The following is a 12,949-nucleotide window of genomic DNA, read 5'->3' as shown; positions in this document are numbered from 1 at the left end:
TTTATCTTTCTTGTACAGCTGGGTTAAAAAATACTATTCCATTTATTTCTACTTATTTTATAGCTAAGTAAAAAGAACCTAAGTAAGCAGAGGCCTGATACTCTGAAATTAATCTACTTTTTGAACTGCAGAACTTTCTCATATGAATTAAATTTGCTCAGGATAGTTAATTCTCAAGGTAGACCTGTCCACATCATAAAATGACAGGTGTCACAAAACAGTGACCCTTCCCCAATCAGAGTGAAGCTGGACATGATATCTGAGAATCAAAACTTTCAACTCTTCCTTTAATTCTCCTGACTGCCAATGTCTTCTGTACATACTTCTCGGCAAACTCACTTAAAAATTAATTTTCAGGAAGAAAGGTCACTGATGGATAAAAGCAATCCCCTGAAGAGAAATACTCTTGCCCGCAAAGATATTATCAAAATTACAAAGAAATAATCAAAATGTTTATGGACACATTTCACCTAATTATTTTTCAGATAATGAGACTCTCTGGGAAATTACAATAATCCCTCTGTCCAACAGATAGAAAATGGAGAGAAAACAAACAAAAAAAAAGCAGCATACATGTAATTGTTTATAAAGTTTAGATCATACTATATAATCTTTTACATATCTCTATATGTAACTATACCGAAGGGAAAAAAAATAACCCAGAAGTGAATTCACTGAAATATTAACAGTGGTCATCTGAAGGAAGGAAGGATTATGGGTAGTTCTGATTTTCTTCTTTAGGCTTCTTTTGGAATGTACACTTGAATTATATACTTTATATAATTAATATTTTATACATACATACACAAGAAACATACTTTTAAAAAAAACTAGACTTTTTTTTCAAAAAATGAAGGTAGAAAGATTTTGGCATTATATTGAATCAAATGCTACTGAAAATCGAACTAAAATACCTCAACTATTATTTAGGCTCACTAACCAGAAGCACCCCATTTTTTCATATATAGAAGCTTCCCATCATTACTACAACAGCAAATCTATCAGAAATTCATTATAATACAATTTTTAAAATTCTCAAAATACCAAGAACTTTCAACTTGCCTTTTTTTTTTAAGGTTACAATCTCTACAGTTCTTGCAAAAAATATCTGCAATGGGCCCTGGCTGGTTTGGCTCAGTGGTAGAGCATCCGCCCGGCGTGTGGAAGTCCGGGGTTTGAGTCCCAGGCAGGGCACACAGGAGAAGCGCCCATCTGCTTCTCCACCCCTCCCCCTCTCCTTCCTCTCTGTCTCTCTCTTCCATCCCACAGCCAAGGCTCCATTGGAGCAAAGTTGGCCTGAGCACTGAGGATGGCTCCATGGGCTCTGCCTCAGGTGTTAGAATGGCTCCAGCCACAGCGGAGCAATGCCCAGATGGGTAGAGCATCACCCCTTGATGGACATGCCTGATGGATTCTGGTCCGGCACATGCAGGAGTCTGTCTGACTGCCTCTCGCTTCTCACTTTAGAAACAAACACACACACATATGCACGCACATACACAAAAATACATATATCTGCAATGAGGTTTATATAAAAGTGACGTGATGGTATTGTGGCTACATTTTTTTTAAAGTCTTTATCTGTTAGATAAATATTGAAGCACTTACTGGCAATGCAAAATGATAAAATATTTAAGATTTCCTTAAACTACTCTAGCAACAAAAAGAAGTGGTCAGGGAAAATAGATGAAACAAAGAAGCTGGCAGTGCCGAGTTGGGGGTTGGGCAGTGCTATTCTACTTTGTGTATGTTCAGTTTTTCCATAATAAAGGTTTTGGAAAAGGTCCTATGAAAAATGAAAAGCAATACATACGTATGTACATAGGCACAACCATTCCTCATATCACCCAATGTGGCAAAAGTAAACTCACAACTACTTCCTTTTTTTTTTTTTAACATCAGGGTGATTATTTCAAAGGGAGCATTTGAATCTGCACCTTTTCTTAATTAGAAAATAAAGACAATATAAGAAAATAAAGACAAAATTAGAAAATAAAGACAAAATAAAGGCAATAAAGAGTATGTGCATATGTAAATCTATTGAGGAAAAAAATATATGTCTTTCTTTTGCATATACAAATTTGATTCAGAAGATTTCCGGTTTTCTACACGGGGCCACATTGGACCAAGATAGTCAGCCGACAAAACATGACTTGGCTTGCGACATTTAAAAAGTAAGAGGCAGGCCCCCGACTTAAGCAGCAGCAAGGCCCCATTCTGGGAGTCCCAGTCGCCTTCCTGACACAGGGGGCAGGCTACTTTTGTAAGAGGACAAGCTGGTCCATCCACAAATCAGCTGCAGGCAAAAAAGGCTCAGCACTCAACCAAAGTTAGGCAGCCAATCATTTACTGTACTGTATTTATAGAGACTGTTCTCAAGAATAGTAAGTAGCAAAGGACGATATGAAACCTGAGTCTCTGAGATCCCCAGACTAATGACTTTCCTTCGTAGCAAAGGCAAACAAAAACAGCCCCACCAGTGTTCACAAAGCATTCTCACTGGAAGGGTTTTCATGTGCGTGATCACACGTGAGCCTCGAATCGCCCGTGGGAGAGGTTGGTATGAACTGGGCTATCCCCATTTTATAGATGCAGAAACTCAGGTGTGAAGCTGTTAAAAGATTCATTCTCAAACAACAGAGTATTCTGACTCCAAGAACGATGCCCCGTTCACTATCACAAACTGGAGTGTGTCTGTGCTGGTGAGGAGGAGGGAAGCACTCTATAAAGAGAAGGCAGAGGCCCTGGCCAGTTGGCTCAGCGGTAGAGCGTCGGCCTGGCGTGAGGGGGACCCAGGTTCGATTCCCGGCCAGGGCACATAGGAGAAGCGCCCATTTGCTTCTCCACCCCCCCCCTCCTTCCTCTCTGTCTCTCTCTTCCCCTCCCGCAGCCAAGGCTCCATTGGAGCAAAGATGGCCCGGGCACTGGGGATGGCTCCTTGGCCTCTGCCCCAGGCGCTAGAGTGGCTCTGGTCTCGGCAGAGCGACCCCCAGGAGGGGCAGAGCATCGCCCCCTGGTGGGCAGAGCATCGCCCCTGGTGGGCGTGCCGGGTGGATCCCGGTCAGGCGCATGCGGGAGTCTGTCTGACTGTCTCTCCCCGTTTCCAGCTTCAGAAAAATACAAAAAAAAGAAAAAAAAAAGAAAGAGAGAAGGCAGAACAGGGGAAATCAGCTCTGGGACTAACACTTCCTGAGTTTCAGAAACACTGTCTATTATTTCCAGATTGCCCGTTACTTTGTACTGTCTACTCTGCTTTGTGCATGGAGACTTTGATTGTACTTCTGTTTACATCCATGTTTCTGTGGCTTGCTTTGTCTGCCTCTGGCAGAGGCGTCCTAACAGCTCATTTAACCTAAGAAACACAGAAATAATTTCTTTAAACCAGGAGGGATTGTCATGGCTGTGTGGGTGGGACGTTTGCCGCTGGTCCTTTCTCTTCGTAATCAAGATGGTACAAAAGGAGAGAAGGTGACAGAGAAAGCACTCACAGCCCTCAACTCCCATGGACCACTTAACCTAGTAGGAGAGCAAAGCCTACCTCTCTGACTTCATGAAGCTGGCCGGAATACTGACTCTTGGCTCTTCGGGCGGCTGCAGGCGACTTGTGATGCGTGATTGTGACCACACCGGGAGCTCCAGCACCGAGGTGTCTCTGGCTACAGGGCGACGCAGAACTAGGTGTTCCATGGGGGAGCAAAGTGAGGCTTCGGCTTCGAGAGCTTGGAGTAGTCTAGAAGAAGCAACAGGTGTTAAAATTCAACAACCGGCCTGACCAGGAGGTGGCACAGTGGATAGAGCATCGGACTGGGATGCAGAGGACCCAGGTTTGAGACTCCGAGGTCGCCAGCTTGAGCACGGGCTCATCTGGTCTGAGCAAAAGCTCACCAGCTTGGACCCAAGGTCACTGGCTCCAGCAAGGGGTTACTCAGGCTGCTGAAGGCCCACTGTCAAGGCACATATGAGAAAGCAATTAATGAACAACTAAAGTGTTGCAACAAAAAACTAATGATTGATGCTTCTCAACTCTCTCCATTCCTGTCTGTCTGTCCCCATCTATCCCTCTCTCTGACTCTCTGTCTCTGTAAAAAAAAAAAAAAAAAAAAAAATCAACAACCGACCTGCAGAACACAGCTAAGTGTTGGCTTCCTATTTATTTTGAACCCCTTCACCCTAGAGAGATAAAAGCATGGGGGAGACATACAACACTACATGCCCAAATCCCACATTCAGTCACCTCAGAGACGATTTCCATTAACTAGCCTTCTAGTCTCATCTCCAGCTGTGTCCTGCCCCACACTATGGCCATGAATAGCTACTCAGAGTCCCCCTAGTCCCATGTTCTCTCATGGACCTGTGCCTCTGCCCTTACTAGCTCCTCCTCCTAGAATGTCCTTCCCCCTTCTGTCCCGCAAACTTCAGCTGCACCTTGAAGACTCAGCTCAGTGACGCTTCTCCCTGTCTGGCTCAGCCTCTCCGCTGCACTGGGATTATATTCATTGCCCAGCTACCTTCTTGAGACACTTCTAAGCTCATCTTTATATCCCCAAGACCTGGCACATAATTCATTTATTAAACACTTAATAAATGTTTCCTGCATAAATGAATATACTAAGTTATCCACCAATTAACCCCATTTGAAAGTACCATGCTTATACAATATTTTACCTTACAGTAATATATAATCCAAGCAACAACTCAGTGTATGTAGGTGAATTTTTTTTTTAAAAAAGTGGTGTAAGTTGGATCTATCTCACAGATCATAGACACCTCCCCCCCAATGGACCAAAGAGATAAGAAAAATAAATAAAACAAAAAAGCACTAGAATAAAGTACACAGCCCTTGGGCAGGGAAGGTCTAGTACCACCAAATCCAAAAGCCACAGAATAAAAAGCTCAATAAATTTGATTACTTAAAAACTTAAAACTTCTACATGGAAAACAAACAAATTTTAAAGACTTACTCCCACGAACAACCAAGCTAGGAAACGATAAACTAGGAAAAATACTTTCAACTTGTTTCACAGACAAAAGGCTCATCATTCTAATTTATTAACTGGGAATATAATTCCTAGGAAGTGATAAGGACAGTGAACTCTTAAATCATCAGGTCAAGAGGTAGACAATTCAGAAAAAAAGATAAATGGCCCTTAAACCACATAAAAACATGTGCAACTGTACTCATAAAATATATGTAAAGTCTGTCTTTCACTCATCAGGTTGGCAAAAATCCAAAAGTTTGACCATACAATCTGTTCACAGGACCATAGAGAAACGAGTTTGTGGGAGCATTTTGGCCAGCTGGGAAAAGGACAATCTGGCAGTAACTGTAGCAGATACAAATGAGCTTCCCCGTGATCCAGCAACGCCCTGTTTCTGAAAGCACCCTCCCATACTCCTGTACCCACATGATACGGCGTGGATCCCACTGAGTACCGCAGCAGTATGTGTAAGGGCAAAGAATGGGAACCCAAACATCCATCAATACAGGACAGGTTCAATAAAATATGGCACGTCTCCGTAATGGAATGCTACCAAGCAGTAAGGGAATGATGAGAAAGGCCCCTGGGCTGGTCTCGGGAAAACAAATACCTAAAGCTATTGTAGTTAAGTGAAAAGAACAAGGTGTAGAACTCTTCCATAGTATGCAAAGTTGCAACAAAATGTGGAAAATGAGTATTTTTTGCTGTCATTGTTTAAAGCATAAAATACTCTAGAAGGATACACACAAAACTAAAAAAACAGCTGATACTTAGTTATGGCAAAACAGTCAATGAGAGAGTAGCAGCAGTGGGGGGGGGATTTTCCACTGTATGGTTTATTTATTTATTTATTTATTTATTTATTATTTATTTATTTTGTGGCAGAGACAGAGAGAGTCAGAGAGAGGGATAGACAGACAGGAAGGGAGAGAGATGAGAAACATCAGTTCTTAATTGCAGCTCCTTAGTTGTTCATTGGTTGATTTCTCATATGTGCCTTGACTGGGGAGCTACAGCGACCAAGTGACTCCTTGCTTGAGCCAGCTCAAGCTGGCGACCTCGGGGACTCGAACCTGGGTCCTCCACATTCCAGTCCGACGCTCTATCCACTGCGCCACTGCCTGGTCAGGCTGTATGGTTTATTTTTACAGTCTTTCATTTTGAACCACATGAATGTACTACCCATCCAATTGTTTTTTTAATTCCACGTTAAAATTTACAGTCTAAATGCCCCTATGCCCTCGTTCCAATTTGAGAAAAGGTAGTTAGTTGGATGATGTGCTGGGTGAAGAAACACAAGCCTGCATAGGATCTGGGAAGGTAGACACGGCGTCAGTGAACAAAGGATGTGGACAGTCAAAACATTCAAAGCAGTCTTAGCCTCCCGCCTGGGGTAACAGTCAAAGCTCTAAAAATTATTAAATGCTATGGCCTGTAATTTTACAAATCACCAAAAGGCTGAGGAGTGGGGGCGGGAGCCAAGGGAGAAATCAGAATTCTGCATTACCCCGCAATTCCACAATAGCTTGTAAAGGTTCTCCGGATCTGAACTTGGATATAATTTATACCAAATACAGATCGAGCTGGGAAGCAGTGGTGTGCTTTTAAACAGCCTTATGTAACTGCAGAGATCTGTGGTCTAAGAACTGCATACACCTTCGCCACCATGAAATAGAGCAATAATCTGTTTTCAGTCTCAATCATTTCACTTGAAGTGTGGAAGTGAATAAAAGCAATTTCTTTAATCCTTTAATGGCCATAAATTTGCCAAAGCATTAAGAGTCTACTAAACTACATGTTGATTATCTGAGAGCCTTATTCCAACCCAAGAACAGGCAGATTTGTCACTGGGTTGTGAAGCCAGAAAGACAAGGTGCACTCCCCCAGTCCCCCGGGTTCTAGCTGTGTGACCTTGTGAGAGTTGTTTAAGCTTTCTAATTAAGCATCAATTTCCTAATCTTTTTTTAAAAAGAAATGATAATATTGACCCTTAAAAGTCATCATGAAGGTTAAATTAGATCATGTGCCCTGGCAGTTGGCTCAGCGGTAGAGCGTCAGCCTGGCGTGCAGGAGTCCCGGGTTCGATTCCCAGCCAGGGCACACAGGAGAAGCGCCCATCTGCTTTTCCACCCTTCCCCCTCTCCTTCCTCTCTGTCTCTCTCTTCCCCTCCCACAGCCAAGGCTTCATTGGAGCAAAGATGGCCCAGGCGCTGAGGATGGCTCTATGGCCTCTGCCTCAGGCGCTAGAATGGCTCTGGTTGCAACAGAGCAAAGCCCCAGATGGGCAGAGCATCGCCCCCTGGTGGGCGTGCCGGGTGGATCCCGGTCGGGTGCATGCGGGAGTCTGTCTGACTGCCTCCCCGTTTCCAACTTCAGAAAAATACAAAGAAAAAAAAATTAGATCACGCACATAAGATTCTCAGCCCAGGGCCTGACATGCGGGAGCTGCCTGGCTAATGTTTATCTCTTCCCTTACACTGCTTAATACTTGATCAGTGAAAGCATTACTGATTTTTAAAATGTTAAAAAAAATCACTTAGCACAAAATCATAAGCAGTCACTGGCCTGCTCTTTATTTTTCTATAGGATCAAAGTGTTGATGAAGCTCAAAATATAATTAAATACTTACTGGAGAACCTATGTGGTCAGCAATTAAATTACAAGACCGTAGGGGAGAAAATACTCCTAGATGCTGAGTGGAATGAGAACCCATCAGAAATTACAGATGAAGACAGCTCTGGCAACAGGAGCCTTTGCTTGGAACAATATCACCGTAAATGGCAATAAATCAAGAAATTCACCCGGAAGCCAAATTATTCCACTGCGGATATCTAACCCATGATCATTATTTAATGGTTGTCATTTGAATTCACAAGCAGTAAATTTAAGTTGAAAAACCCTTAATTCCCCATTAACTGTGGGATTCTAATGGTTTAATTCACATGCAGACCTCCTCTCAGGGTAAAATGAGTAAAAAGTCTCACTCAGTAAATCCCACAGGTCATCAGGCACCAGGACAAAAAGAGGGAAATGACGGCGAACTGCCACCACAATGAATGAGTGAGTTCCAAAGCACAACTGCGTTAAATTTCCAGGCTTCATGTTTAAATGTCAAACATTCATCCTGGCTACTCACCTAAAATAAAGCATTATCAGAGTTTGAGGAACAGTATGGCAAGTTTTTGCTCCAAATATTTACTTCACTATTTCTAAGGGGTGACTAGACAGTTCAAAGTCAAGGGTGACTGTTTCTCTGTGGAGATCAGATGCACCCTACCCCTAGGAGAGTCACTCCTGCTGTCTGCCTGGCACGTGGGGTGGCACCCAAGCAGAGAATGTGGCGGCAGGGAAGGCAGAGTGCTGACGCTCAAATCTCTCCCAGGCATTCAACACACAATCGAGTTTTATGATATTCACCAACCCCTTGGATCGTCTCCACATTCTTTGTTGGATTCATAAGTTCCCTAAGGTTTTGAGGAAGGGACACACACACACACACACACACACACACACTTAGTATTTATGGGCCAAAACTGGCATGAAGAAAAGGTGTGATTAGGAATGGAGAGGAACATCTGACCTGTGGTGGCGCAGTGGATAAAGCATCAACCTGGAACGCTGAGGTTGCCAGTTCGAAACCCTGGGTTTGCCCAGTCAAGGCACAGACGACAAGCAACCAATGAACTTAAAGTGAAGCAACTATGAGTTGATACTTCTTGCTCCAACCGCCCACCCCCACCCCCCATAAAATCAATAAACAGAAAAAAGAAAGAGAGAGGAAGCACTAAAAAGAATATGTCCAGCTAGGGAAATCAAGCCATGACCTAGAGAGAGAGTCTGGTCTGGGAAGCATCAAGCAGGATTCCCTGGACTACGCAGGGGCCTCCATAACATCCCACTGTCTGGAAGAGTAGCAAGAAGATTGAATCCTACAAGGCAGTGTGAGGGAATGGTTAGGGGCACTGTTTCTAAAGTCAGTGGCCTGAGTTCAAATCTGAACTCGTCCACCCATGAGCTGTGCAGCCTAGGAAGGTAAGGTGGTATTTTCATTTCTAAAATTTTACTCTAACTATACATGGGGAATGACACGAGAAGAGGTAAGCGAACACATGCCATATAGTAAACATGCAGTAAATGTCAACCTTATGATTCATGAATTGATAAAAATGAGGCCAGGAGGCACCAGTGTAGTTGAAGGGGTAAACAGTCCCAAGGTCAAATACTTTATAGACTTAAAGCTTGTTTTTGTCAACAGTGCCTTAAGAAGACATAACCTTATCACTTCCTTAACTTAAAAAAAAAAGTAATCATTTTAATTACTAAAAACAGTTTCCTTCGGAGAAAAGGGACATTTAAAGTATGAATTCACATTTTCAAAAACCCATCTGTTGTAGAATATAAAGTGCCTATAGATAATTGCAATGCTACATGGGTACCAAAGATAACGAACTAGTTTAAATAAGTAATGGGCAATTTCCCATTAATACTTTAGACTAAAATACAAAACCCCAAATTGAAAGTATAATTAGCTGGTCCTAAAAAATCTCTTAAAACATGTATCAAAAGTTTATAATAGGCTTGCTGAAGCTCAAATTAAAAAGCTGTAAAGAAGTAAAGGAAGAAAGATTTTAAATATACATTTGGGGCAACCACTTCAACTGTAGAATATTTTTCTAATGGGAAAAATTACTAAAGTTCAATTAATTATAACAACATCCAAATGACATTTAACTTGAAGCATATTTTCCTCACTTCCTTGAATTATTTCACAAGTGCAGGAGGAAAAAAAGATACCATATTTCAGAATACAATAGCCCAAGGGAGACAGAAAAAAACCCAGCCTGGTTATATATTGTTAAAAAACAACTTTAACCAACTAAAACCATTTCATTACATTCCTTCTCTCTTCCGCTACTAAAAAAAAACAATGTACCACTTATGAATATGTGAAAGCTAAGCACAAATTGTGATTTATTCCTTTTCTTCCAAAAGTAAACATACCTGAAAATCAACAAAAAAAAAGAAAAAGCATGACAGTTTAAAAAATAGTATATTCAAGGCCTTAACATTATTCAGAAACTCATTTTCCTGGTAGTCAACATCTGAATAAAATGTGGAGCACTTTTTTAATGAATCCATTCCACTATTTTGCTTAAATAGCTTCTCTTGACCCTTGTCATTTGCCCTGCTTTTCTTGTTTAGTTTTTCTTCTTTTTAATATTTGGTTATCTCAAGGTTAAAACAGACCTAAAGTAGAAAAAAATATTTTTAAACTGGGAATTTTCCAAGTTCATTCCCATGATTACCTTTCAAAATGACACTCAGCTCTCTCTACTTTTCCAAATTCCTATCTTCTTACAGAAATAGGAGTTTCAACTTTAAGTTTCCAAGCCTAGAGAGTTTCTTCCACTATCATCTGCACATCTTCAACATATCTTAAACATTTGCCAATAACTTTCTAGCAAGAACCTCTTAATATACACACACATAAATGTATGCAAATGTGTATGCAAAGGAAAAATAGTGATTTCCCCCAGAGAGGCAGTCTCTAGCCTGCTTCAAAACATACCATCCCAAAACCATGGTTACATAGGCAAATGCCAGATCTTTGAAAAAAAAATTAGTGCAAGCATATGTATACATTTCCATTTCCCACGAATATAGGGGTGAAAATAACATTTTTGGCTTGCTTTTTCTCCCAACATTTCCAGCTCCCAGATAAATTCTGCTGATGACTCTTCTTTTTTTTTCTTTTTCTTTTTTTTTTAATTTTTTTTTTTTTTTTTTGTATTTTTCCGAAGCTGGAAACTGGGAGAGACAGTCAGACAGACTCCCACATGCGCCCGACCAGGATCCACCCGGCACGCCCACCAGAGGCGATGCTCTGCCCACCAGGGGGCGATGCTCTGCCCCTCCGGGGTGTCGCTCTGCCGCGACCAGAGCCACTCTAGCGCCTGAGGCAGAGGCCACAGAGCCATCCTCAGCGCCCGGGCCATCTTTGCTCCAATGGAGCCTTGGCTGCGGGAGGGGAAGAGAGAGACAGAGAGGAAGGAGGGGAGGGTGGAGAAGCAAATGGGTGCTTCTCCTATGTGCCCTGGCCGGGAATCAAACCCGGGTCCCCCGCACGCCAGGCCGACGCTCTACCACTGAGCCAACCGGCCAGGGCCTAGGGCCTATGACTCTTCTTAACAGCTAATCCAGCCACTCTAGAATCCCTGACCCATCCTCTGCCCAGCCTCTGTCTAGGTCCAGCTTGAAGGTCCCAAGTGGACTTAAAGCATTGGTCTCGTGCATGTGACGCCGTTACCACACACCACCCTCCCCTTCCCCGCTTCCCCTGCCTCCATCTTCCAGATCCCCCTGGAAGAAGTTATATGCCATTTCAAAATCTCCTCCTCATCCACCCTTCTCACCTTCCATCCACATCCTTTGTTTGGGACTTTGCTATTCTAAGTACCAAGATTCCTTTTCTGTGCTTTATTCTGACAGTGTCAAGATTGCCTCTTTCTACTGACCAAGCCCAAGGCTCTCCACTTCTCATGCTGTGGAAATAAGAGACTTTTAGAGCTAGAAGGAGCTTCACGCCTCGCCCGCTCCTTTTACAGATCTAAAAGCTACCACTTCAAAAAGGTAAAATAAAACACACAGAAGTAGGACTCAAATTATTATATAAATCTCACTCAAGACTCAACAACAAAAAAGCCTGATTCAGATTCAAACCCTTCAGGTGGCCCTTCTCAATTGAATAGACACTAGTTAAAATGGTGTCTAGCACATGGTAGACATTAAAATATTTGATAGAAAGGAGGAAAGCTGATATCCATTTTTACCTGTCTTCTTACCCAAATCTTCAACCCACTTACCTATCATCACAAAAATATACATGTAACACTCCTTTGAAAGCAGGATAATGATATACTATGTTTTCTTGGAATTGAAAATCCTCAAGAATTTTATTTTATATATGTTATTTGTAAATAACATGAAACAAAGATTTTTAAATGTTGAGTTGATATTTTAATAGGAAAAAAATTTGAAAACAAGGACTAGAAAGAAGTTTCCTTAGCCTACATACCAAAACCCTAGAGTAACCAGCATAATTAATACAGAAATTTCAGCTTCATTGCTTTTAATTTTATAAACAAGACAGGCAAGGAAAAAGAAAAGAGAGAAAGATAAAAAGGGAAGAAATAAAAATGTCACGGAGTGTAGATGTGATCATTTTACAAAAAAAACTAATGAGTCCAGCAGAATTGCCAGATATATGATGAACTCAAAAAAATCAATAGTTTTCTTCTGTATCAACAATAACCAATTAGGAAATATAGTAGAAAATAAGATATGCACAATAGCAAATAAAAACTATGATATATAGATATTGATCCAATAAGGAATACATAAAAGCTTTGCAAAGTAGGGTTTTTTTAATCTACAAAAGAAATCAATGAGGAATAGAGAAAGTGAAAATATGCATAGCAGATTAATGAGTAGGCAGCTTAATACTGTAAAGACGTCAGTTCTCCCAAATTATTCTATATTTTTTTAAGTGAGAGGAGGGGAGACAGACTCCTGCAAGCACCCAGTCCAGGATCCACTCAGCAAGCCCCTTACAGAGTGATGCCCTGCCCATGTTGTGCCATTGCTCCACAACCATGCTATATTTAGTGCCTGCGGCAGAGGTTCCACACAGCCATCCTCAGTGCCAAGGGCTAACTCGCTCCAACCAATCAGGCCATGGCTGCAGGAGGAAGGAGAGAAGAGAAAGAGAGAGAAAGAGAGAGAGAGAGAGAGAGAGAGAGAGAGAGAAGGGGAAGTGTGGAGAAATAGATGGTCACTTCTCCTGTGTGCCTTAATCGAGAATTGAACCCTGGACATTCACATGCTGGGCTGATGATCTACCACTGAGCCAATCAGCCAGGGCCCCAAATTATTATAATAAAAACTGCAGCACGAATTTTTTAGCAACTCAA

At 41.8% G+C, this 12,949-nt stretch overlaps 1 protein-coding gene across 1 annotated transcript in view; it reads right to left on the bottom strand.

The window, feature by feature from the left end:
• The window catches only part of OSBPL10 (oxysterol binding protein like 10), a 295,305-nt gene that overhangs the window by 134,772 nt on the left and 147,584 nt on the right, over positions 1-12,949 (bottom strand). Inside the window, exon 4 of the mRNA XM_066244416.1 lies at positions 3,539-3,730. Coding sequence (XP_066100513.1) covers positions 3,539-3,730 — 192 coding nt within the window. The remainder of the gene's footprint in view (positions 1-3,538; positions 3,731-12,949) is intronic.

This window comes from Saccopteryx bilineata, chromosome 10 (assembly GCF_036850765.1).
Source record: "Saccopteryx bilineata isolate mSacBil1 chromosome 10, mSacBil1_pri_phased_curated, whole genome shotgun sequence".
Lineage (NCBI taxonomy): Eukaryota > Metazoa > Chordata > Mammalia > Chiroptera > Emballonuridae > Saccopteryx > Saccopteryx bilineata.
The sequence above is the reverse complement of the archived record's forward strand: the minus strand, read 5'-3'. Positions and strand labels throughout refer to the sequence as shown.